Here is a 27,920-nt window from a genome sequence, read left to right on the forward strand (position 1 = left end):
ACAATTTCTTCATCCGCAATCTACGTTTCGCAATTCAAAATGTTGAATCTGTTGAGAGGTACCTTATTTACCTGTTGCCTATCTAATTTCAAATTAACAATGAAACACCGTACACTTTTATTTTTTCAATTTTTTGCCATATGACTGCAAACCGTAGTCACTGAAGCAAGACCTACTGACATTAAACTTTGAATTTTAATTAATTTCGCTTAATAGTTTAATTATTTACTGACTACTTTTTTATAGATATTTTCTTTTTTTTTTTTGAAAATGTTATTCTTAAGATGTACTTTCGCTATTATTCAAATCATTTCAATTGCATCGTCTCAAAAGATAAGCTCCAGAAATAAACAAGTAAGTGATCCAATTTTCAAGTGTGATTATTTGTATTTTATTATTATATTTTATAATTATATACTTATTACTAGTATAATTATTGATTTGTTTTAATAATATTCCTATTCAATTATTTTTTCATATAATTTAAACTATCTTTTTTCTTTTTATTTAACATAATGTCTAGATTATTTTGTAGTATGTTTAAGCATTAACATTTATAATACTGGCAGCACTATGATAATTAATAATTAAAATTAAATATAGGTATTTGATATTTTAATGCTGGGTTACATAAAAAATTAATTAATTTAATGTTTCATTAAAATTGATGGACTAATTATAGGCCACTTAATCATGTTAAAGGGACTATCGGTGCATTACTGGTTCAATTAAATTTTCATTGATTGTTCATAAAACACAAAATAATTATATTAAAAATAAGGTATAACTAATGTTAATGATAATAAAATAAAAATTTGGTTGGAATAAGTTGTAACGCACGTTCTTAAAACTAAACCGCATATTTTTCAAAAAGCTTCTTTACAATTATTAATGAAATTAGTAGGGATGTATTATTTAAAGTAAAAATTTAAGTATTTGTGGATATAAAAAAATTATGAGAAAATACTTAATAACAATAATACCATATTGTTCTATAATCCGTTTTATCACTGTTAGTTTCAATATTAAATAATACTTACTCAATAAATGCATATATAATTTTCAAACATAAATTTTATGTATGATTTACTTAACAAATCAAATAAGTTTTAAGGAAGTATATATAATGTGTATTCAATTAGCTTAATTGTGTATTATTGGATTAATTAGAAATATCATTGATTATAATTAAATTCATTATTTATGTTATATAAAGATATAAAATAAATAATTATAACTGGTATTCAAAAAAAAAAAAGTTTGGATAAAAAAAAATATTTTTCTTTATACTTTGTATATAGTTAGTGTATTCTAAAATAACACGTGAGAGTATTTACAATTTTCGAATTTACATTGACTTTACAATTATACTTCACTAATGTTTGAACTTTTCAAATGCAATAAATATATTTGGTTATTTTATTTTTACAAACAAATACTGATTTTTTAGAAAGGCATTACGTAATTAATAAATAATATTTTATGATTATTACTAACTGTTATCTGTTGTGGCTTTGCCTATGATATATTTTAATTTGTGTCTAATTTTATTTTTACATTTTATGATATCAAATCACAAATTCTGGAAACAGATTATATCAATCATATTATAATCATGTTCATTTTTGATTTAAATTTTTACTTATAAAGTACTATAAATAATCACCAGCTTAAAAACCTAATTCAATTCATCTTAAAAAATTTTTAAGTTATTAAAAATCAGTTAAAATAAAACTTAAAATTTTTCAAATTTTATCATGATAATAATTTTTTAATTATATGATAAACCAACTAAATTTTACTTAACTTTTACATTGTAGAAATATTTTATAAATTAGTCAGTACTATCATTGTTTATGATATTTAAAAAGAAATAAAAGATAAATATTTATAGCTAAGTAATTTAGTTTTTATACTTGCCTTTTTTTATTATTAAAAGTAATGGTAGGTAGTAGTAATTTGAAAAATATTTCTAAAATTTAAAAGTTAAGAAAAAATTAGTTAATTTAATATATAATTAAAAATCATCACTATGATAAAATTTGAAAGTTTTTAAGTTTTATTTTTACTGATATTCAGTAACTTAAAACATTTTAAGATGAAATTAATTGGGTTTTTAAGCTGGTGATTATTTGCAGTAATTTATAAGTAAACATTTAAATAAAAATTATCGTGATTATAATATGATTGAAATAATCTGATTTCAGAATTTGTGATTTAATATTATATTGTTAGTTAAAAAAAAAAAAAAAATTAGACACAAATTCAAGTATATCATAGGCAAAGCCAGAACAGGTAACAGTTAGTAATACTTATAAAATATCATTTGTTAGTTATGTAATGCCTTTCTAAAAAACCAGTATTTGTTTATTAAAATTAATTTTATATTCACAATGTGCAGTATTTCAGTATTTGTTTAATTTATTACATAATTATTATTTATACATTTTTTTTATATAAGTTTTCTGAACCTGATATAAATACTGTAAGTAATACTACTAAATAATTTTATAATTAATGCAGAAATGGTAATTTTGTAAATGATTGAGAAATTTCAGCAAAGTGAGATTAATAATGTATGTTAATTGAAAAGAAACAGATAATACTTCTACTTATATTTTCATGGATTGTTTCTATTAAAGGTATAACTATTTTGTATTAAATTACCTACTAATGTGTTTTGAGATTTAATTTAAAAATACAAATTATTGTTCTTAACACCTCAGTAGATAATTTGCAGTGTTATGTAAGTAATTTTTAAAAAGTAATTAAGTTACTCTACTCTATACTCAGGGATAATCGTAATAAAGTTACTTTACTCTGTATTCAAGGATAATAATAATAAAATAATTTTACTTGTTTCTCAAATAAAACTGTAATGAAATTACTTTTCAACATTACGTTTATTATATTATATATTATATATATATAAAAAACAGAATTCTATAAATTCTATGCAAATATTATTTACTAGTTATAAATTAAAATTTAATATCGTATTTATCAGAAAATAGAGATAATAAGAAGCTTAAAAAGTTGAAATGTGTGAACTTTGTTGTAAGTTTGACACTTATCAAAATTTATTCAAATGAAAATGTATTTTAAATTAGTATAAATAATTTAATCAACTTAATAATATGAGTTTTTAAAAATTTAGAGCACTACCATTTCTCAAGATACTACTTATAAATTATGCCATATGGGAATCGAAAAAAATTTTAAACCAATCTTAGATGAAATGTTAATTGAAAGAGTTGTTGGAACAAATAATCATGAATTTATAAAAATGGTAAATTTTGAAAAATTAAAATAATAAATAATCAATTATATTATATAAAGTCAATATTTTTTTATTTTACTAAATATATACAGTACATCGCAGAAGAAATGAAGAATAATGGTTGGGTAGTGGAACTAGATGAATTCAAAGCCTCAACACCAAAAGGTGTGTACAATATGGCTAATGTTGTAGCTACTCTAAACCCTATGGCTGACCGGTATATAGTTATTGCTTGCCATTACGATTCAAAATTAATGGATTTTTATTTTGTCGGCGCAACTGATTCAGCAGTGCCTTGTGCTATGATGCTATACATGGCAGGATCATTAAACCAACGACTTGAAACCTTTAAAAATACTGTGAGTATATACAAATTAAAAATATCACTACATAGAAACTTAAATATTATCACAAAGACTTATGAGTAATAAAAGAAAATGTATTAGGTATATTGTATTATTTATTTATATATACATCATATCCACAAAAATAGTTTTATTAAGTATTTTTTTTTTTTTTTATAGTATGTATGTTTTGTATATTATATGTAATTCCATAGATAATTGAGTGTTCACTGTTCACATTTATTTTTTTATAGAAAATAATAAATTAATATTCAATTAACCAAAATTAAGTAGTCAATTTCAGACAAGTTAGGCTTTAAAAGTTGTTTAGAGTTATGTATATTATATATTAATACAAGAAATAGAAAAAGTTATGGTATTTGTAGTTTATACTTTAGGTATTTTTTTCTTTAAAATCATTTTAAGAGAGAATTTTGCTGGATTTACTTGAACATATTTTTACTTTTAAAAATGACTAATATAGCATCCTTTTAAATTTGGTTTTCAATTATTTCTGATATTTGACTGTCGAACACTAACTAAATACCTAAATTATTATTTTTATTGTTATCAATGAAATAAATCATACACTTTTTTCTTTGGGGGTCTTTAATACAGAGTTATGTTTTATTAACTTAATGAATTAATAAGAATCATATAAAATCAAGCTTTGAAATTTTCAAACACTTCCTCTGAATTATTATAATACATTCATTTAATGATAAATAGTATTAAATAATTTTTACTACTTAATTAACTATTGATAGAAAAATTAAATTATATTACCTTCTTTCTAACTAGATTATTGTCTAAAATAATAAAAGAATCTTAGCTAGCACATATTTTTTTATGTTTGACTCACAATATTCACACATAGTATAACAAATGTGTGTTCAGCTAAACAAATCATGTATTGTTAGCTTTAATACTAGAATGAATTGATTTATTATCATTATTTAAAATTTATGAGCTTTTTAAATTTTATTATTTTACATACTCATAGCTTGTATAAAAATTAAAATATAGTAAAAATGTCAACACACAAACAGATAATATTATTAGCTTTAAGTTTAATGAATAGTTATGTTAATCTAATATTAAAGCTAACAACACAAGATTAGTTTTGTTGAATATAAATTTGTTATGTTACAGATATATTAGAAATCATGTTATAGAAAAGTCCATGAAGTCTTGTAAAAAATGAAAAGCATTATCCTTAGTATACAATGCTTACTCTATTACATATAATAATAAATTGATATTTTAGCTTACATTTTAAATTGCTATATGTTATTTAAATAATTTAGCCTTTAAGCTTGATGATGGTATTTTTCGATGGGGAAGAAGCTTTTGTAGAATGGTCAGAATCAGATTCTCTTTATGGTTCACGACATTTAGCTTCAAAGATGGAGAATACCAAATTTCTACATAATGGTCGACAATTAAATCAATTATATAGAATAGTAAGTTATTTCATTGTCTTCATTACTTAATTAACAAGGATGTGTATTTATTAAACTTTTATACATGTATATTTTTTTACAGGAATTTTTAATGTTACTAGATTTGTTAGGCACAAAGAATCCAAACTTCTATAACTATTTTCCAGAAACTGCTGATCTATATCGATCTTTAATCAAATCTGAAACAATCTTAAACAAGACTGGTTGTTTAAATGAATATACTAATACCTATTTCCGCCCAATGTCTGCATTTGTTCAAATTGATGATGATCATATGCCATTTTATCAAAGAGGTAAATACTAAAATTTAAATATATTTCTAAATTCATATGGTTTAACCAGATGTTTGTTTTGTAGGAATTGAAGTAGTTCATATGATTCCAAATCCATTTCCAAATGTTTGGCATAAAAAAAGTGATAATAAAGATGCATTACACATGCCAACAATACTGAACTTAATAAAAATTGTTCAAATATTTCTAGTTACTTATTTGGAAAATCAGTAAAAATATTATTTTGGATTGCTTCCTAGTATCTCATTTATAAACTTTGGAGAAAAAATTATTGGCTAATTTTAACATTTTTATTATTATTTTTATTTTTATTTTTATTTTTTTAATTTGTTTTTATGTTATTTTTAATTTTAGATTAATGATACATTTATTTATAATACATTTATCTGTATAATTGTTAAAATGTAAAATATTATTTTAAAATAATTGTGTCACTTATCAGTCATAATATCTAATATTGTTCACATTTTTATCTTATTTTATATGATCTCAACGATAAATTATAATAGGTACACAACTAAAAACGATTCTGAGTGATAACAGAATAAATTGTTGGTAACAAACATTACTAAACAATTGTATTAATAATGTTACTAAAATTTTAACTTATATTTCATCTTACTCATAATCTTATAATGTTCAAAGATTTTTAATTTTGATCTCCCCCCCCCCCAAAAAAAAAAAAAAAAAAAAGTACAAACTAAATTCAATTTGTTACCACAAATTACCTTCAAAGTTGAAAATCCAAGCAATTTTTTCTACTTTAAAAAGTGGATACAGACAAATTTAATCATACATCATTGTTTAATCTAAGATATGTAATAACAATAATTTATGAGCTTATGGTTATTGACAAATTTATTGAGATAGTTGACATAAAAGAGCAACTCCTCTCATTATCCAGTGTTCTGGTTGCTTGATTGTTGGTATTGATAAAGCAATAACGAAGTTAGTTGAATGTCCTGTTGTAGATAATGTGCCTTTTCTTTCAGCTGTTTTGTACATTGGACACAAATAAACAGTGTCAAATTTTAAATGTTCTTTTTTAATTGGTATCATATGAATTATGGGCATTTTGTAGTATAGTTGTTTTGATTTTGACTCTTTGAGACTTGATTTTTTATTACTCCATCTTGCTCCATCCAAAAATAGTCCATAAACATAAACACCATTTTCTGGAGCTGAATTTACTATCATTTTTCTGTCCATTATCTAGAAACATAATTTTAATTAAAGTGTAAAAACAATACTACCAGTACTTAAAGCAGGAAGTGATAGTCTATATCAGGGATGGGCAACTGGCGGCCCGCGTACTTTTTTTATCTGGCCCATGCTACATTTTCAAGTTACTTCATATAATTTTAGCGCTTATCTGTATTTTATTTTATTTTATTACATTTTTTGATAAAATGTGGATATAAACTTTTCTAATTTTAAACCGAAACTAAATTATTAAATCGTTTAACAGATGAAACCTTGGGACATTTACTAAGAGTTTCAACTACAGAAATATAAGTGGATTTTACTAAATTGTCTATTGAAAAACCTCATCCTCGAGTATCACATTAAATAATAATTGTAAATATAAATAAATAAAGATAAAAAATAAATGTTAGTAAATTTGAAGAACCTTTTGTTTTTTTTTTGCTTTCTCCTATGCACTGCGGCCCGCTAGTTACTTTGAGTTGCCCATCTCTGGTCTATATTATTACTCCACATTCACAATATAATTAATAATAAAAATTAACTTATACTCACCACTAGTAATCTAGTTTACTGCACTATCAAGTACCAATTTAAAGTATTTAGTTATTTAATCACATTCTACAGTCAAATAAGAATTACCTTAGAGGACAGATTTCTGTGCACAGCAGCAAAAATGGGTGTGGCTAACACATCAAGTGTTATATTTTCAAGAATGAATTCTTATTATCTTTACAACTATGTAGTTTACATTTTACAAAGTAAATAAATTTATCGGTTTTAGTCAATGGAAGGACACAAAATTTAGAATAAATTGATTGTTTTTTCTTTTAAATCTTACAAAACAATATTTTTAATTTGCCTCATGTTATTTCTATAGCTGATAGATGAAATCACTAAAATGATTAATTTTTTTTAAAAATAAAATAAGGATAAAGAACTAAAAAGTATATATTTTGTATCAAGTATAACAAATTATTTTTGAACTTGTAACAAAATAACCATTCTATAATTGATTACAGAAAATGGTGTATTTATATGTTGGCTGTTTAGATATAGGTAACTGTTCTTAAAATATAAAATTCTGACTAAGATATATTGTCTGATATGTTTAAAAGTGTGTTGTTTACCTTATAATCAAAGGTCAATAAATCTATAGGTATTTGGAACTTTCTTGCAAAATTTTGTTGAGATCCAGTCAAAAATGCCTGTGTAAAATAGAAACCAGAAATCCAAAATGAATTTGGAATACCTTGAACGTACCATTTCTAAAATAGATTAAATTTTTAATTTTCAAATAAATAAATAATATAATCATTAAATTGACTTACCTGTAAAAATGCTATTCGCTGCAAAAAATCTTTAATGTAACTTCCCAATGGTTTTAGTGATGGATACGAACTGTTAGCCCAAACTACTGGAATTTTGCTTATTAAAATACTATGATAAACTTCTTCTAGTTCATTAGACATTAAAATTAATCCTAGACATAAAATAATGTTATATACTTAATAAAAACTAAGAATTTTTTGTAAATATTAATGCTAGGTGAAATATTATTGATTACCAATTGACATTGAATTACCTAAATAGAAGATATAATATTTTGATTAATGACTAAATATTTTTAAATATTAAACAAGAAATCATAGATTTATTTTGTTTTAAATTGATTCCTATTCTAAAACACTTTTTTTAACAAAAATAATAGATAAATATAATTTAAAAAAAATAAATTCATTCAATAGGTAATTGAAATTAAATAGGTAGTATTGTCAATATCAAGTTCAATAGTACCTTTTACACTCCTTTGTAAGTTTGTCAAGCTAAATTTAATGACGTCTAATAGTTTATTAAACCGACCCATTTCCTGCACCAGAACTGTATTCATTGACTGATTATAAGTGGTAGGATATTTTTCTAGAGCAAGTGTTATGTCAAATTTGTTTGGCAATTTATTAAGTATATCCATGGAAAATGTTAAAATCAGATCTTCAGAGGATACTCCTTTGGCGCCGGTAGTTTTCGAATCCTAAATTTCACAAAACTTATAAGTATAGAGTATAGATATAAAAATGTTATCAATTATTCTTGTTTGAGGTTTTATTTACAAGGTGGTACCTACTAGGTACAGAATAATATTCTGTAGTGGTACGTTTTTAAAAATAGTAATTTTAATAATCTATTTAAACATTTAATGAGCCATTTTATTTATCGCGTAACACATTGTTAATAATAGAAAATGTATTATAGCAATCTCCACGAGGCACCACGTAAAACTGGTGGAATTTAAAATTGTTTTTGTTATTAACATTACTGGTACATTAATTAAGTCATACAGTTTTGCCATAGTGGAACCGGTTAGGTAGCTTGATAGCTGGGTTTCGTGCAGAAGTGCACAAAAAAATCAATAAAAAAAATAAAAAATTACATTTGTGAGAAAATAATAAGCTTTAAACATAGTCAAATAGTTCAGATGCCATACGATCGGCATCCAACATGTTACCGATCCTTATTTTTGAAATATGTCTGATTTAAGAATATTTTTTATATTATTTTTTCCCGTAGGATAACTGTTGTCGACGCTGACAAAAAAAACAATAATAGATAGATAATTGTTATTGTAATAATTATAAAAATATAATAAAGTATTTAGGTAGGAAAATATAATACCTACTTATAAAATATATAATATTGTAGATTATAGTTATTAGTTATTAGTTATTAATTATTACTAATATAACTTATTAATTACTCAGACTTAAAGTTTTGTTTAAAACGGGATTATCCCGTTTTTAGTAGATACTATTAAGACTAGGTAGTAAGTAGTCTCGTTTTATCCAGTCATCAGATATTATCTGTTACCTATATTAAAATTTAATTATTATCATCATAACTAATCCAACTAATCCAAGTATGAGCATAAATGGAAAATCAATACAAAACCACATTTCAAACAACACAGAAATAGTTCAGTGTACATTGTACACCATTTCATTCAAATATTGAAATTTTAAACCCAAGTCACTATCAATTTATAAATTATAAACAGTAATTTTTCATGACAAACGTCGAGTGATGAACAATATTATTAACGATAATCATAGCGTAGGTACCTACCAATTACTATTTATGTAGGTATGTACCTATACCTACAACGTGTAATATAAAGTCACTTATTACAGTATTATCTCCAAAATATATTTATTTATTTTGTTTAAATCAAGGCAAATTCATTTGTTCCAATTTTAATTTTCATAAATATGGTGCTCCTAAATTATTAGGCAGATCAGTTGTGTGCTTAATGTAAAATATTTTAGTTTAAAATTATTAATTAAGTACATAGATAATACTTACGTTACTACATTTTTCCCATAAATCCTAAGATATAATAGCAGCATAATAAAATTAAATAGGTAGGTAATATAATAGTTAGAAAAAACACTATGTAGTTAAGAGGATTTCAGCGTATTGTTTGTTTTCTCTCTCTGATCCAAGTATAACAAGACAAAACGCATTTACGCAGAATTATTTTTTTGATGTTTTGGAGTAATTTTAGAGTAAAATCGCCCATAACAAAAATTATAGAGAATAATATTTTTGAAGGTATGATCTATGGATTTGTCTAAATATTATTTAAAAACAATTTTAAATATCATTTAAATTAATATTTTTTTATTTTTAAAGTTGAATACCAAGTCAAATAATAATAAAATATGAAACCGATACGTTAAACCTTCAAAAATATTATCCTTTATGATTTTTGTAATATATATTTTTACTATTATACTATTACTATTTTATTAAAAAAATAATTCTACGTAAATGCGTTTTGTCTGTTACATGTGGCCATGTGGGCCAGAGAGAGTTTTTGAAGATAAAAACAAACAGTACACCGACATCCCCTTAATAATTATGATAAATGGTTAAAAATATTATCTATACCCGATACTGACTACACTTATAATTCAATTAATATAATATGTATTGATTTACTTTTCGTTATGATTAAATAAACAATTCTATAGCTTAATAGTTAGAAATGTTATTCATACTTACAGTTCGGTCCTTTGTCGCAATTCAAATTATTTTTAAAAATAAATGTTATAATTGATCTTACATTAATTAAATTATTGACTATTAATTAATTTACTTCTGTCTTAAGAACGGAATTAAGAAGTAATTCGCTTTCTTGACGTTCTCTAATGAGATCAGCATTTTCATGTAGACCAAAAATTTCAGGTTTTGTGACTAACGGAAATCCTTGAATATGTTCTAAGATTTGATCGTATTCTTTTAAATCAGGACAAAAATAAACTCCTAGAATAGTAAAAGTGCACAGGTAACAATTAATATGCATAACAATAATAAAATTTTTTTCATATTTATTAATTATCTTACCAGTCTTATCAAATTTAAAATTATTTGTTTTAATAACCGATTTAGTGTAAAATTTGTGTAGACATGTGGTCAAACAACGACGATCCCAGTCGTCTGTTACACGTCCACCGTAGTTGCATTCACCAGTAAGATAACGCAGGGCATCAAACTGGACATTAGGATATTCGTTAAGAAAATTTTGTAATTGTACAACACTGATTCTAAGATCAGTTTCATTAAATTCGTATAGTCTATTCCATCCGATTGGACCGTAATTGCGACGTTCTTGAACCAAAGCATGAAAGAAGCACAAACTAAAAACCAGTTTCTTAAAATTAACGCTTTGCAGTTTACAGCCCTCGAAAAATTCTTCATTTGTAATCGGGTCACTAGTAAATGACCTAGAAAATACATATTAAATAATGATTTAGATAACATAATTATTAAAAAACGTATCTAAATATATCTAGGAATACCTATATATATTAGCCCGAAGTCCTTTTGGTGGTTCATTAGTCATCTTAACACTATTTTGAAGTATAGACACAGAAAAATATTCCACAGGGTAAGATGTTAACCAGAGTCTAAACTCAGAATTAGTGTGTTCAACCGAAAAACTTTCACAGATCTAAATCATAGGTATAATTGGTGAGATTAAAATAATTAACTGTGATTATAATTTATTAGATGAGTCAAAATATTCAACTATTACTACTATTATTTGTATCTCATAAATAAATAAATTCATAAACTCGTAAGTTATTTCAATATGACATAACATTGAAATTATAGACGATAAAATTATATATTTCAAATAAAAATAGATGAATAGACTAACTTTTTCAAGTTCCGGCATCCAACTTTTAGCTAAATGACAATTTTGCAACAATACCCAATTGCCAGTTCTTGTTGCTTCTTCAATTAATCTAGAAGCTATAGGACCCTGACCCTGACCTAAAGACAATGATGTTAAACGATATCCAAAGCCCTGAAAATAAAAACCACTTATATTTTGAAAAGTGTATAAAATTCAGAATATTGAATTAAATACCTGTAATACCAAGAACAAAGATTCTAAGTGGAACGATAAAAATTCATAGTAAATAATGATGAGTATTTTAAAAATTATTTTTTTAAGTTATGTCTTTGGTTTTTGGAACTATTTTAATTTATCACCATTTTTTAAAAATAATTCAATCTTCAGCTTCAATACATTTCCTGATAGGAATGTATTTATTTTTTTTTGGGGTGGGATTTAAAATTTTCAATTTTTTTTGTCTTGAAAATGTATAAATTATTTTCTAATTTAAATTTCATTAAATGTTAGTTTTAAACCTTAAATAGAAGTATCTAAAAAATATAAAAGTGTAATTTTTTTATGAACATTTGAAGTTTAAGTTATTTTAATATAATTTAAAAATTTGAAATTTTTACACATATTATATAGTTAACTATACATAGATACTTTTATTCGATTTGGTTTAATTTTTAGCTATTTATTACCTATTTTATATCTATACTGTATTATTAATAATATAATAAACTATAGGTAATAATAGCAATATAAATATTAAATATATCTGATAATTTAGAGTTTAAACTGACAAATCGTCTCCACTCAGAATCGTTTTTTGTATGCAAATGATTTATCATTGAATTCAAATTTAACACTCTATTACAGTGGTTTACTTAATAATGAAAAACACCTATCAACTCTATAGCAAAGCTACAGAGCTGTTACCTACTTTTCTTTATTTTTGTTAATTTTATACCATATTTATAAGGTTTATTTTAAAGGTTGAGGGTGAATTGCGGCTAGACTTGTCGTTTCCAGTGTTGATGACCGGTGAATTGCGGCCCGGTAATATTTTAGGTATAGGTTAGTTGCGGCCCGACAATATCTTAGCTACAGATGAGTTGTGGCCGAGAAATTATCATTACCTAAGTTATATATACATAACTATAAATATGTAATATACATTATTGTATGACCGCAATTCGTAGGTACCTCTCATAAACCCAGCCCGCAACTCGTACGTTATTTTGGGACTGGGCCGCAACTCACCAACACCGATTTTAAAACAATCATTGTACTCAATTAAATTTACCATTTTTTCAGCATATTTAATTAACATTGTTGTAGGATCAGCGCCAGGAGTTAGTATAAATATTAAAGGAGTTACACAATTTGAACTTTCAAAAGATGCAGCTAAATCAAACGCCGGTGGTTCAACAAATTTACTTTCCAAAATTGATTCATCTATAAATAAAAATAAAAAGTATATATTTATATATTTTATATAAATTATTAAGGTTCTATATAAGTACTTGATATAAAGTTTTGAATTGCAGGTAATATTTTATCATATCTAATGATACGTAGTATTATACATTTTTGAAAATAATTCAAATCCGTGTTCCAAGGTTCCGGAAAATTAACCAAATGAGGTTCAGGCGAATCATAAATTTGTTTCCATTTCTCTTCATTATTCTCAAAATCAGCTCTTATATGCTTTAATTTTGGAATTTAAGATTAAAAAATGACCATATCTCGTATTTTGAAAATAAAATTTAAACTAATGCAAATTGATTAAAATGATTAAATAAGCTGAAATCCCAACAGTTTTTACTCAATATAAAATGTAATATTAAAAAAAACTGATTTTCTCCAAATAAACACTTGGGTTTTTATCTTCTAATTAGGCAAATTTATTAATGTAGTATATAAACGAATAAATTTCAGAAAACATTATTACTAAAATATAATTTGTTAAATTAAATAAAAATAAATTTTATAAGTTTCAATAAGTTTTATAATATTTATTTCAGTTAAGGGAGAAGTTAATATAGTAATTCAATAATAAATAAACTAAGTATTGAAATAAGAGATGATATAATATATTATATTAGATATATCACAGTCTACAGATATAACAAACTTTAAAAACAAAATTAAAAGAATGGTAACGATAGTCTAATTATTATCTGTTAAATATTAGGTATACCATACTAGCTGGTTATTGCTTATCGACAATCGTTATCATTAGTAATTAATAAATTAAGGAAATTGGTTATTACTTATTACTCATTAGACGATTGGATGCTGTTTTTTATATAATGATAAAACTGTTATTACGATTTATATGATTCTATAAATAACAGTTAGTAACTAGTACAACTATTCCCGGTGATCTGGGATTAGTCCCTAATCCTGGGATTTAGTCATTTATTGTTATTAGCTAGTTCCTACCTATTTATTTATTTAAAATATTTTTATTTTTTGTTGTCTGAAATGAAAAATTTGTTTTATATTTATAATAGTAGTTTGTTTGTGTCGTTAGTATTGTTATTTTACCTATTTGTATTCACAATTCACAGTGTTATACTGTGATGTTATGACTTACTGTTCAATTAAAAAAAAAAAAATATGTAGAGAATAAACAAATATTTCAAAAGACAAATAATAATATACACAGAGAATAGGTATTGGTATTTATTTAGCAATATATTAAGTAAAATAATTTTTAGTAAATTTATAGAATGGGTTTAGACTATTTGACTAGAAAACAGTGTTTAATAATAAGTCTGAAATTCTATACATACTTTAAATTTTGGTAGTTTATCAAGTCTGCAAAGTTCATCCCAGCTTATATCTTGTAGCCAACTAATTTTATTTATCATTTGATTATCTAAGTTTATACCTCCTGTCAAAAAAAAAAGCCACTCCTCTGGATTGATTTCTGTCGATAGCCTAACAGCCATGATTAATGAAAATAGAAGTTTATCCTATAAAATATAATTAATTAATTATTTTAAATAGTATTCAATTTAAAAATATAATTGAACAATAACTTTTTCGAATAAGCTTCTGCATATATTAATGTATAATGAATAAGTGAAATAATTTATAAGTGATTTTGTACGTTCTTCAATTTTTTCATGTTTTGGACTATTTTCTACAGCCATTATAAATAAGTTTATAAACCATGTTAATGAATATTGATACATCGGATCAATGTTAGTTAATGAATCAATTATGAAAAACAGTGTTGTAGAATAAGTAGCAACAGTTTTGTATTGATGTCTTGTTTTATCAATAGTTCGTTCAGTAATTTTGGCTTTAGATTGTTTAACTTCGATTTCATTAGCAAGAATTTTTGACGAACTTAATATGTTAACAGCTTCTTCGTCTTCTAAAATATTACCCTCAGAAGAACTTAAAACTTGCAAAATCTTATCTTCTATATCTTTTAATGATCTACAAACGGCAAAAACACAATGCTTATTAATTTGTCATCATTGCATGTGGAATATTAAAATTATTTATTTTTTTTTACTTGGAATTTTCAGCTCCTTGTATAATAAGTTGATTTTTTTCTGCTTCTAAATCAGGTCTATCTTTAGCAACAACTACACCTAATAATTGATCTTCAAGGCCAATTGGAGTTATCATAAAATTTAAAAGAACTACTTTAACTGATATATCTGGCAAGTAATGAGGATTTCTAAGCTTTGTTGTAATGTAAAACCTAAATGTAATCATTATAATAACGTTATATATATATATATATTAATACTTTATATATTATTTCGATGATAAAAAGTTAATAAAGATAGATGTTATTACCTGAATCGATCATTAAACTCAATGATTGTTTCTCCTAATTTTAAGCAATATGTACCTCCACTTATAAACACTTGAGATAATAACACAGGATCTAAAACAGGATCTAATTCTTCATAAACATTTTCCAACAATACCTGTTTTAATTTTTGTGTTATTACGACAGATATGTAACTATTTTAATAGTATTATTTGTTTTCAAATATATCATTACTGGAGTTCCATTGGTTATAGCATGTTCTAATATTTTTATATAATTTGGAGTAGCGAAACGTATAATACTTAATGAATTATCTGCCTCCATATTTTTTATCCATTTATTTGCTTGGCATTGAGGATCAATCATAAGTGCTGATCGTCTAGAATTTCTACGGTAAAACAATTAACTATTAATAAAAATACAATTAACAATTATTATAAATTATAGTACATACTTTATTTGTAACAATTTTTAATAAGTAATTAACTTACAAGACAATGATTCCATTATCTGTCGAGAATGAGTCTGTAGGTAGTCCAGCTATGTTCCATGCTCTAATGTCAACTGGATTACCTAATACAGTACTTAGTTGAAAATTTTTAGCACATACTATATCATTATTTATAATTTCTTGAACCCATTCCTTAATTTGTTTATTTCGAAAATCCATTGTAAATGGACCCAAGTATGCAATGATACCAGAACTTAATAATATATTTCCTAAAAATAAGTTAAATTACAATTTTTCAAAAGCAATTATTTTATAAATTCTCTTATTAACCTGTAAGATTTAAATATGACTTTCCAAGATCTATCGCCATAAGTCCCCATCGTTGTTTTTCACCACCTAAACCACCAATTAACTCTTCAGCTCGCTGAAGTTTCGTTTGTACTGAATTAGCTTCATCTTGAAATGCTTTCATTTTTTTTTCATTTTCTTCAAGATCATCTTGAACAGCTTTCATTTTTTTTTCAACTTCAGTAAGTTGTTCACGTTTATTATTTAGTGCACTCATAGCATTATTATATACTGTCTCGGCTTCTGCAAGAGCTAATTTTTTTGGTGCAACTTCTTTTGCTACGATATCATAACTTGACATAGCCCTTACCCATTTACATAATCCTTCGGCAGCTACCGATGCATATTTTATTTTTTCCGGGTCGAATTCCGGGTTATTTATATATTTTTCATTGAGAACTTTCATTATTTTTGGTGGAATATTATCTTTATCAAAATTAATTAAATGCTCTAGAAATTTAAGGTCATTTAGCAGTTTTTTTGATGCTACCCAATAATCATCTGATGTTTTTCCAGTGGTTGGATCCATGATTTTTTCAGGTTTCACGTCTTTAATGATGCAAACAGCTTCCATGGTTAATTTGACTGGTCTTGGTGGATTTTTCATAGATTTTACAAAAGTTATGTCATTTGGTGTCAAGGTATTTAGTGCTGCTAAAGCAATATTTAACGCAGGTCTCGCAGCTTCCATGTGAGCATCACACTCGTCTTTGATCTTTTGCGCTTCCTCTGCTGTTTCCTGAGCTTCTTCTTCGTCTTTTTTAATGATTTGTTTCACTTTGGAAATTTCTTGGTTTTCTTTTTCAACTTTTTGCATTATAACTTTGACTTCTGCTGCTGCGACCATAATTTTTGGTTGCAAATCTTTTAATTCTTCTTGCATTATTGATATATCATCAGCAGCAGTTTGTAATTTTTCTAAACCTACTTCATATCGACGTTTTGACATCAAAATTTCTCTAGTAAAAGTTATTTTTGATATCATAAACAATTAACATCAACATTCAAAATAAATAAAACTTACTGTCTTTTTTTTCCTAATAGATCTTTAAAAGTGGACATTAATTCTAAATATAACGTAGGTGTAACATACGTCTTACGTTGTGTTCTAACTTCAAATTCCAAGGATAAAATTTGAGACGATAAATGAAATTTTTGACACATAGTAACACAAACATTTCGTTCATGTTCAGTTAAATCAATCGCATCTAAGAAATTTGTTGCTACAGCTAACAAAGCATCTGATGGCCAATTCTATAAATAAACGTAATTTAATAATTTAACCTAGCAATAGAGTAAAGAACAAATAATCAAAATCTAAATAAAAATAAAAATAAAATAAATTTTTTTTTTTTTATTTAAAAAAATTTAATTAATTTATATATTTATATATTGCAAAGACAATTTAAAAAAGATAAATATGAAATAATATTAATAGAATATTATTCATAATATTCAATAATTATAAAATATAATACTTATTAGTTATTATAGACTACAGTATTATGTGTTACAATATTATTGAAATAAAATGTTTACTTGAAACCAATTAATTGTACAACATTGCACTAATGATGGAAACTTTCTTATTCTTGTACGAAAATCGTTTCCAATTGGACTGAATGCTAATACTACATGTAGTTGTTCTTTCACAATTTGAATAAAATAGTTAAATACAGCTGACATACTGCCATCAGTCTAATAAAAATAATCATATTTAGTATTTAAAAAAATAAAACATTTAAACATTTAATATTCAAACAGTGGCAGCTACTATCCTATAATTTGAGTGATGCTTTCGCAATACTTATAATATTGATTATTGAGTTGAAGAATTTCAATTTTGACTGCTAAAATTTGAATAGTTAGTTCTGAATATTTTTAAATTATTAATTATTATTGATTTTAGTAGCTAAAAATAAGATGGTCTAAATGTTGTGGATAGATCTTTAAAAATATTCTCATTACTACTTTTATAATAAGAATAGTAGCCACTAAATTCAAAGATAGTAATGTACTGATGTACCTGTATAGATTTGTCACGCTGCTTATCTATAATAAGGATTTTATCACACAATTCTATCTTTTCATCTGTTGTATACAAGTTTGGTACTTCCCCTGAATTTAATAAATTATTTATGTCTTCTACCATACTTTCCATTTTAATCTAAGCAAATAAAAACTATATTTTTGTAAAAATAAATTCAAAACTACTAATAAAAAGTCGATTAAGTGGGTTTCGTTCTACTTTATAGTTTATAGTAATAGTGTCAAGTTCAGAGTTGATTACTTTTAGTGGATGTATTTAATATTTAAATTCAATTAAATATCATTTTATATTTAAAAATGAAGAACAATTTCAGCAAAGATCTAAATCAACCAAATTAAAAAATATATGTTTTATGATATTATATTATTTAATATTACTACTAAATTAATTTATTTTACTATTAAGATTATGATAGATTGATTAAATTTTTGATGAAAACATGGCGTTTAAAAATATTAATATTTTTTAATTATTACAATTATTATACTTAAACAATATTAAATCACTATTATTTACTTTTGAATCAATACTACTTTACCGTAAAATGGTGTAATAAGTTAACATAATAAATAAGCATTTTCTATAAATTAATCTATATGTATTTAAAATGTTATTGCATAAAGTAAAATTTACAATGTATGTAAACTTTTAAATTCTTAAAAATAACTTTTTTAAATTTAAACAAATCATTGACCATTAGTAAATATTAGTTAAATATGTGTCCAAATTTTAAATTAAAATATCTATAAAAAAGAATTATGCATACTTACATATTTTTAGATTTTTTTATTTTCATTATAAATTACATATGATCAAACTTGTAATAAAAATTCAAACCTAAGCTATAAAATATGAGCATTTTATAAATTTTAAACTGCAAAACAATTTACACATTTTTCCGAAATTCATAATTGAAATGATTATAAACATTAATGTTGTTTATATTTTTAAATATTTTTAAATATTTTTGTATAGTTAAAAGAACAACTTGTGTAAGATCTTGAATTAAATATTCAAGCTTTGAAATTGAACGAAAAATTCAGGTTGATATTTATAGAGAAATAAAACTAGAAAAAATTTAAAACTACCAGTTTAAAAAATGTCTACTATTTATAGACAACGTTTAATAACACGTTAAACGGTAGCGTGAACTGACTTGATTTGACGGTATATTGTTTATAAAATATTAAATGGTCACCGGATATGTTGTATTAAGCATCGCGATTCAAAACTAAGAGCGTAAGGCTTTAATCACCGGATTGTACGCCTCTCGCAGTAATAATGGCGCTAGGTAGCCGGTAGGAGAATCGTTCAAGCCACGATATTTATCCCCCTGTAATGGCGACTGGTAAATGTGAACATCGGTGGTACTAAATGTACCTACTTGCGATTACTATGGACCATGTACCCCAAAGTTCCAAAAATGTAAAACCTCCTTTTCTTCTCTAAGGAAGCTGAACTAAACTTTGTGGAATTCTTACTTGATCGATCTCTCTATCTCACTCATAACTTCACACTACGGAAAATGGGTATAATTGTATAATTGTGGTAAACTTCTTAACCTTCAATTATTCATATTGTGCATTAGCATTACTATTCATTGCTTTAATAATTTAATATTGTAATGAAAATTATGATTTTTCATAATTTCAGTCTTCTCAGTGGGGCCTAGTACTCATGAGTAATATGTAGGTATATGAATTTAAATGAAATAAATAAATAATTAAATATAAGTACAATTTACCTCCGAGTCGTTGAATAAAAATACAACATGCTGGTCTAAACTAGATACTGCACGTCCAAGTATGGTTTTCAAGTCTTCTTGCCATTCAATAGTTCCATATAGACGGGTCATTTGTACCTGAATTCAATAAACATATTATTATTAAATTAAAAAAAAAAATTATTTACATTTTTGTACCTGATACAAATCATATTCTGATATATGAGCAGCAAGCCTTGTTAATGACTGTCGGCCTGATCCTCCCAAACCAACTAGTAAAGCATGGCCTCGAGGTTGTTTGAGAATTCGACAAATCCTCGAAAGATGTTCAATAGCAAATCTAAATAAAACTAGATGCATGGGTTTCTTGCTCATATTATTAAATTCATTTAAGTATCCTTCTACGATTAATCGAAGATTATTTAAATTGTGTACTTCCATATAATTTCTAGTATCAGCTTTAGGATTGGAAAAATCACAGTAAATTAACTGTCGTAATTCATTTTGACCAATCTATAATTTAAAAATATATTTTAGGTTTATTTTTAATTCATTTATTTATTGATTAATTTAAGATTAAATTTACAGTTTCATTTGGACCATTAATTAAATGACTGAAAATATCATTAATATTCTCATTTAAAATCTCTTTACAAACTGCACTTAGGTTATTAAAAAACCACGAACAGTCGGAGTCATCTACCAATCGATCATAATATACTCTAAGAATTTCATGAATCCAGAGTCGTTTCATAGCAATAGCATCTTCAATTGTTTCAGGAACAGAAAACATAACTCCCTTAAAATAATATTTATGTTATTTATCTCAAACTATTTTTATTAATAGGTAGTTAAAATATTAAACCTGTATAACTTTTGAAAAATCTCTCAAATTGAATAAATAATGCGATTTAGAAGGCGTCGGAAGTAGATGGATGATACTTTTTTTATGAAGTTCCAATGTTGAATTAACTAATTGATGCATGCATGAATCAAATTCTCTGCTAAAACCTCTAATACAAAAATAAAATGATAATATGAAACAATTATTTTAATCATTCAATTTTAATTTTATTGATATTCTTAACTTCCAAACCTTGTATCTAAGTGCCATAAGAGTATTTTACTAAATATTGATACCATTGTAGGGTCGTCAAACTCATTAATAACAACGATATTAAAATGTCGACTAAATCTTGGAGAGACTGAATTTCCTGCTGATGGTGGACTCATAGCACAAATTAATAATACATCTTGAAGAGTCATTGGTAAAAGCTCATTACGATCATACCAAGGAAATTTATCTAAGAATTGTCTTAAAAGTTCAATGGGTGGCTGAGCCCCATAATATTCTTTTTGAGGCATGCTAATGTCATCAATAAAGATAATACATTTTGTACCGACTGGAGGACCAAATATCCCTCGTCTTCTTTTAATCAATTTATTCATAATTATATCTTGTGTCAAATTAGCTGATGTGTGCGCTGAGAAATTAATAAATGATGACTGATATATGGTCTTGTCAATTTTTTTAAATAAGTAATTCTGAAATAATATATAAATATACAATATTTAAGAATATATTTTTTAATGTATTTATTACCATGGTGTATGTTGACTTTCCAGTTCCAGTTTTTCCTACAGTCATCATTGGTAAATGATGTGTAATTAACATTGACATAATCGCTTGATGTCTAATTACATCAATTGTTGGTACTAAAATATCATTGAAAGGTATACCTTGAGGTATAGGTGGTGCTTCTGTTACATAATCTGACCACAATTTCCATTCCCCTTTTCCTTGACTCTCTAAAATATATCTATAATCGAAGACTGAATATTCTTTGGGTGGAAAATTGATGTAAGATTTTTTTGGAGAAGAACATAATTCTATAGGTAGTTTGAAATATCGGATAACTTTATTAGGAAATTTGTTTTCTAATAATGCACGAAACAAAATATTAAATTTGGCTCGACTTTGTGCATCAAGAGTTGCTCCCATTGACCAAATACACGAAAAAAAAAATATACCCTGAAAAATATAATTTTTTTATTTTATTAAAAATTTATAGATGTAATTTAAAATTACTTCAAGCTGAGCTCTAAGATCAGATTGTGAAACTGTCTTAATGTGTTCTTCACTACTATATAAATCCATAAATGTTTCACAAATATTTGTTAATGATCTAATAAGATTTGAATCATTAGAGGGAAAAACTTCCTAAACAAAATCATAATATAAACTATAAATACAAATGATAATTATTTGTTTTAAGTATTACTGTAATACTGCATCGCCTTATAAAATATAAAATTGGATAACTAAATCTCAAAATAAGAGATTGCAACATTTGTTTATAATGAGAAGTTATGTTTGATGATAATTGTTTAATCCACGATTGCACTAAACATTCCCAACCTAATGCAGATGGTTCCATTAAAATCATTCCACATCTAGATACCTATTAAAAAAATTACGTTAACTGTATTTTTGGAGAACGATTAAAACTTAACATATTGAATTTATTGCGTGATCAAAATGTTTACCGTTGCCGGAGATGCTACATCTAAATCCATTGGTTCAAATATCAAATTAGTCGTATTAGCAAGTTGAATGATTTCACCAGATATAAGGCAAAGCTTTTTATTATCATCGAGTACTGTATTCATACTTTCGATCCATATCGCATCAACTGGACCATCAAACAACAGCCATTTTCTATTCAAGTTTTCAGATGAAGCAAACTGTCTGAATCCAACAGCTATAATACCATCAAACCACTCATGTGATATCATATCAAATTGACCATACAACTGACCCAAAGTTATCGACTTTGGATTAATAACCATAATTTCAACTTTATGTTCATCCATTAATTTCTAATAAAAAAAAAATTGTTAATCTAATAAATTCACTATAAAAGCTACTTATAAATTTTAAGCAGTGGTATAGAAATAATAACGAAGTTACATATATAAGTTTTAAGCTAATTAATTATTTTCCTTATTTAAAAAACATAATTAAAAATTTAGGATTATTAATTATGGTATCCTATTTACTTAATTACTAATTTTATAAGTAATATAAATTTAAGTTCTTAAACATAATATTTCTATGTTCAAATAGAAATAGGGAACTCATAAATATATTTTAGATTCTACATAATTAATTAATGTACCTTTTCTTCAATAATTTCTAATGCACCTGCAAGTGCCCTATATGCTGAGGTTTTGCCACTAAATGGCAGCCCTACTATCATAAAACCATGCCTTACAATCATCATTTCGTAAATTTGTTGTATTTTCTCTAAGAAGTATGATGTACACTGAAGATTTAATTTTGTACATGATTCTTCAATACACGTATTTAATATTTCATAGTCTGGTTGTGGTAGTGCAATACCAGGGAATAAATCTGATACTAATCCCTGAAAATAAATTGTAACCATAATTTATTTACGTTTAAACTAGAATAATTCAGAAAGAATTGTTTGATCATAAAACATATTACTTTATAATAATTTATGTCAGTATAGTTAAAATATTTAAATCTCAAAAACTTAAAAAAGGATCATGAATATATATATATATACAAGATGATTCATTTAAAGTAAAACAACTTTTTTGAAAAAAAAAAAAAATTTACTGTTATTATTTTTAAGTTTTGTTTAGTCTTTCATAAAAGAATCATCCCTATATTCGTATACCAAATATTTCATTATATTATAATAATTAATTTATACACTTAAAATACATTTTATTTTTTACTTTAAAAAGAGGAATATCGTGTCCAAGAAATTTTGGTAAGTTAACATCATTGATAGACCGCAAAATAAGTATGTTTTCGTCTTCTTCTGGATACTTTAGTTTTAAATTACCAGCTGCTGTTAAAACTGTTTTCACAGCTCTCATTCCTGAGGTTAAATTTATTTTAAAAATTTGATTAACTGTAGTCCATCAATTATACTAACCATAATCGTAATGATTCTGTGATGAAAGCTGTTCAGAGCACAGTTTATAAGTCGCCACTATTTTCACAGATAATGACCGGGCTAAATTAAATCCTTGAGAGTATAAAACAATTTCAGATATGAGTGCATAATCTGGTACCATCATAGCTACTGGACGAAATAACGCCTTTAAAAATTATTTTTTGTTATTAAAAATAAGTCATCTAAAATTTAAAAAAATTATCTATTCGTGACCCAATTAATTAATATATTTTGGTACCTACTTTTAAATTATCAGGCAATTCTGAACGTCCAGCATATCCAGGGTTCATGGTAATAAATACAGCACAAGTTTTATCTAATATTAACGAAGAACCTTCAAAATGTATTCTAGATAGATTTGCTTGTATGCCACGTTGAATGGTTAATATTTGTTGAGCAACAACCGATAGTACTTCTAATTCAATACGATTGAATTCATCAAAACATGCCCAGGCACCACAAGACAACAAACCCTTAACAAAATAACAATCATACAATTTGTTAATGTCCTATTAACAAATCTATTTCATTCTATATTTCTTAATCTTACTTTAAAAAACTTCCCTAAACCAATGTAATCCATGCTATCAGAACAATTAAATACGACACATTGTTTGGATACTGCTTTAGCTAAATCTTTAGTAGTCTCTGTTTTTCCGGTACCAGCTGGTCCTTCCGGCGCACCACCCAAATTTAAGTGTAAAGCACAAAATAAAGTACGATAACAACGATCAGTAAGTGGAGTAATTACTAGTCTTGGAGAATTACCAAGATATTCGTAACCATATCTTAAAGAAGCGTTAATCATAAATGCGTCCAAATTGTCTTCCTAAATATTTACCGTTATTTATTAATAATTTTTTTTGTAAATTTATTGTATTCTTACTATCCAATAATATCGTAATTGACATAGCCAATTAAAATCATTTGTCTTATGGACATCTTTTCTAACCATATCTTCCACAACATCTTTTGCGTGAACATCCATTACAACTAATGCTCCTTTAAATTAAATTTAATAAATACTTAATTCTCTTATTTATTTAGTTTAAAATCTAACCTAAAGTTAAACGAGTTTGTACAGATAAAACGCCTCGAACTAATTTGACTATTTTGTCTATTTGATCATTGCACTTCATCAAATATCGAGGTAAACCTCGAGGATAGCGTAAAATAGCTTGTGTGACTTCAGATGTCCAATGTGTGCAAGAAACAGCTAGGACAGCTTGTCCAGGCCATTGAATGACCCATTCTTGCCTTAAAGTATTTTTATATGCAACTAACGCTTTTTCGATTACTTCACGTACAGTCAATTTCATAGATATTTCTAGATCTACAAGCCATTTTTCAACTTGACCTCTAGCTCTTGCAGTGTCCACAACCATAGATAAATGGATAATTTCTTCTTCACTAGATATCATACAAATAACATCTTGATCAACGGTAAATTTTAACTTGGCAATCCCTTCGAAACATTTTTTTAAATGTGGTTGTACTCTCGTCGGATCTTTAGTTTCAGATAGAATTTCAAGAAGTTCATCATTAGATAAAAAAAAAAATCTCGAGAAGTATAATCGTTTCTTTTCTAAATAATCATTAAGACCTTTTTGAATCAACTCTAATAAGCTATTGTTTTTCTTTAGTTTGTCTAAAATTTTATCAATATTTATAGACAATATAACTTTTTTTATTTTTTGTGCTTCTTTAATCAGATCTCTCCAAACCTAAAATTATAATATTTAATAAATAAATAAAATGTTTTATTATCGAAAATTATAAATACTTTATCGACAACATTAAATCTCCTGGATTCTTCAGGCATTTGAGTTTGTATGTCTGGTGAAGAAAATATAGGCTCTAAATACATCCAAGTAATTTGGACTTTAATCCAATAATCTAATATATCATTTAAGAGATGTAATTTCGATTCCCAATTTCTAATTAAAATGGTGATAAATAAAAAAAAATTATATTTTAAGTAAGCAATTCAAAAATATTTATAAAAAAAACAATTTACTTAATATTTTCTTCAAATGGTTTTATGAATGGTGAATTTTTCATGGTTGTAGTTTTTAGTATATGATCATCAAGCAACAGTTGCACATCGTCTACACCGGATAATATATATGTACCTGAATCTCTAAAAATATAAAGTATCGATAGCAATATTTGTTGAAACAACCATAATCAAAAATAAATCAATTAACCTATGTGGCATTAAAGTAAAGTTTAAGTCTTTCCATTCTTCTTCCATTGCGTGCAATTTTTTTTCTAAAGCTGTTTCTTTGGATGCACCATCGCTGACTACTTCAAATTTCGGAACAAATTCATCCAAGTTATAATCCATAATTTTTGCTAATGTAAGATTTTGGTTAGGATGCAAGGGAAATCCAATTATTTCAGATATTTTTTCCCAATGACGATCTTTTAAACCTAGATTTCCTAACGTCAGAACTACTGCAATATGTTCTTTAAATGCTTCAACAGATTGTTTTACCTATTAAAAATATATATTTTTGTATATACTAGTTCGCAATTTCATTTAAAAAATACAGAAAATATTTTTAATTACTGCTATAGCAATCGCTAAAGGTGCAGGACAATCCACAAAAGTACGTTCTAATTTTACAATGTTACGGTAATACAGAGTGACATCTTGTTCGATTTGTTCTGGATCATAAGTACATATTTTAGCATTCATCCATTTATCATAATTCTCTAAAAACTCTGAACAATTATCATAAAGTTTTTTATATGGAGCTAAAGCTTCTGCCACCTTAATAACAAAATTATATTAAACAATAATTTACAAATTAATATATAAATAACTTAACTGTTTTCCGTAGAGGATATGAACTTTCTTTCCATCCAAAATGTTTTTCTTCTTCGTTAAATCCATCTATGGTACTTAAAGCACTATTTAACTTATCGTCTAAACTATTTGCTTTTTCCAAGTATACAGATAACAGTTCTACGTTTCCAAATTGTTTGAATTCAGCAACTTGATTTTGATAATTTTCCAGTTCAATTTTAAATTTATAGATGCGATTTAATAAGAAATCTTGTAATTGTTTTGTTTTTTGTTCAATCATTTTTGTATTTTCCGTAAAAACAAAATTAATAAGTTCTACCCACTGAAAAGTCTTTCCATTTTGTTTTAATTCCACACCCGTTAATAGAGTGTAATCTGATAAAAATAATTCATAAGATAACACCACTTTAGCCCGTTCTTCCATTTCGGGAATTATATTATTTTTAACTTCCTTTATATATTTTTTTAAATTCACAAGCTCTCTAGTATTTTTAGGTGGAGTAAGGGCTACGGTTTGTAAAGTTGCATATTCTTCATTTAATCTAAAATAATAGAAACATACTTCAGTAAAATGTTACAAATGATATTTTATATTAAATTGTAAAATAATGATCTAAACATAATAATAATTTTTAATTATCTAAAGATAAATTATCATTATGCTCAAAAACGATTCTGAGCTCAAAAGAAAATAGCTAACTTCTGAGAAAATAAAAAAAATGTCCAATTAATAAGACCAAGTATCTGCAATTTGAAAACACTCTATTAACCCAAAAGAGTATGAAAAATATATCATAGAAAAAACAAATACATTCCTTTATTCACTTAGATTAATATATACAATTGTAAACAATGAATATTATTAAAATTACTTTTTTCCTATTGCTAAATAAGTACTTGTCATTCGACTGACTATCATATTTTTCAATTTTTCTGCTTGCTTACATAAAGCCTTTATCGTATCATTGCGATGTACT

General features: G+C 25.4%; 2 protein-coding genes across 2 annotated transcripts; one reads left to right on the plus strand and one right to left on the minus strand.

Moving 5' to 3' along the window:
- On the plus strand, positions 1–5,593 carry LOC112594455 (glutaminyl-peptide cyclotransferase-like). The gene is made up of 6 exons (XM_025339274.1): positions 1–354; positions 3,158–3,289; positions 3,373–3,639; positions 4,932–5,087; positions 5,170–5,380; positions 5,445–5,593. Exons 1-6 carry the CDS (start codon positions 271–273, stop codon positions 5,591–5,593), a joined length of 999 nt encoding a protein of 332 aa, XP_025195059.1. The 5' UTR covers positions 1–270.
- Positions 5,594–6,068: 475 nt separating this feature from the next.
- Positions 6,069–27,833, minus strand: LOC112597365 (dynein heavy chain 7, axonemal). Its single transcript, XM_025343391.1, has 42 exons — positions 27,816–27,833; positions 26,966–27,485; positions 26,704–26,907; positions 26,339–26,628; positions 26,149–26,271; positions 25,915–26,068; positions 25,192–25,855; positions 25,018–25,133; positions 24,682–24,960; positions 24,374–24,604; positions 24,111–24,276; positions 23,908–24,053; positions 23,319–23,567; positions 22,687–23,019; positions 22,422–22,601; positions 22,229–22,360; positions 21,743–22,171; positions 21,236–21,684; positions 21,005–21,152; positions 20,726–20,938; positions 20,338–20,652; positions 20,161–20,277; positions 18,393–18,533; positions 17,906–18,064; positions 17,391–17,620; positions 16,349–17,325; positions 16,059–16,287; positions 15,802–15,955; positions 15,591–15,724; positions 15,301–15,492; positions 14,816–15,221; positions 14,567–14,749; positions 13,292–13,475; positions 13,072–13,223; positions 11,802–11,951; positions 11,440–11,591; positions 10,985–11,364; positions 10,737–10,903; positions 8,381–8,615; positions 7,915–8,066; positions 7,714–7,851; positions 6,069–6,592 (listed from the first exon to the last, which is right to left on the minus strand). Exons 2-42 carry the CDS (start codon positions 27,365–27,367, stop codon positions 6,239–6,241), a joined length of 10,209 nt encoding a protein of 3,402 aa, XP_025199176.1. The 5' UTR covers positions 27,368–27,485; positions 27,816–27,833; the 3' UTR covers positions 6,069–6,238.
- Positions 27,834–27,920: the final 87 nt, after the last annotated feature.

This window comes from Melanaphis sacchari, unplaced genomic scaffold (assembly GCF_002803265.2).
Source record: "Melanaphis sacchari strain LSU unplaced genomic scaffold, SCAv2.0 Contig0_pilon_pilon, whole genome shotgun sequence".
NCBI lineage: Eukaryota > Metazoa > Arthropoda > Insecta > Hemiptera > Aphididae > Melanaphis > Melanaphis sacchari.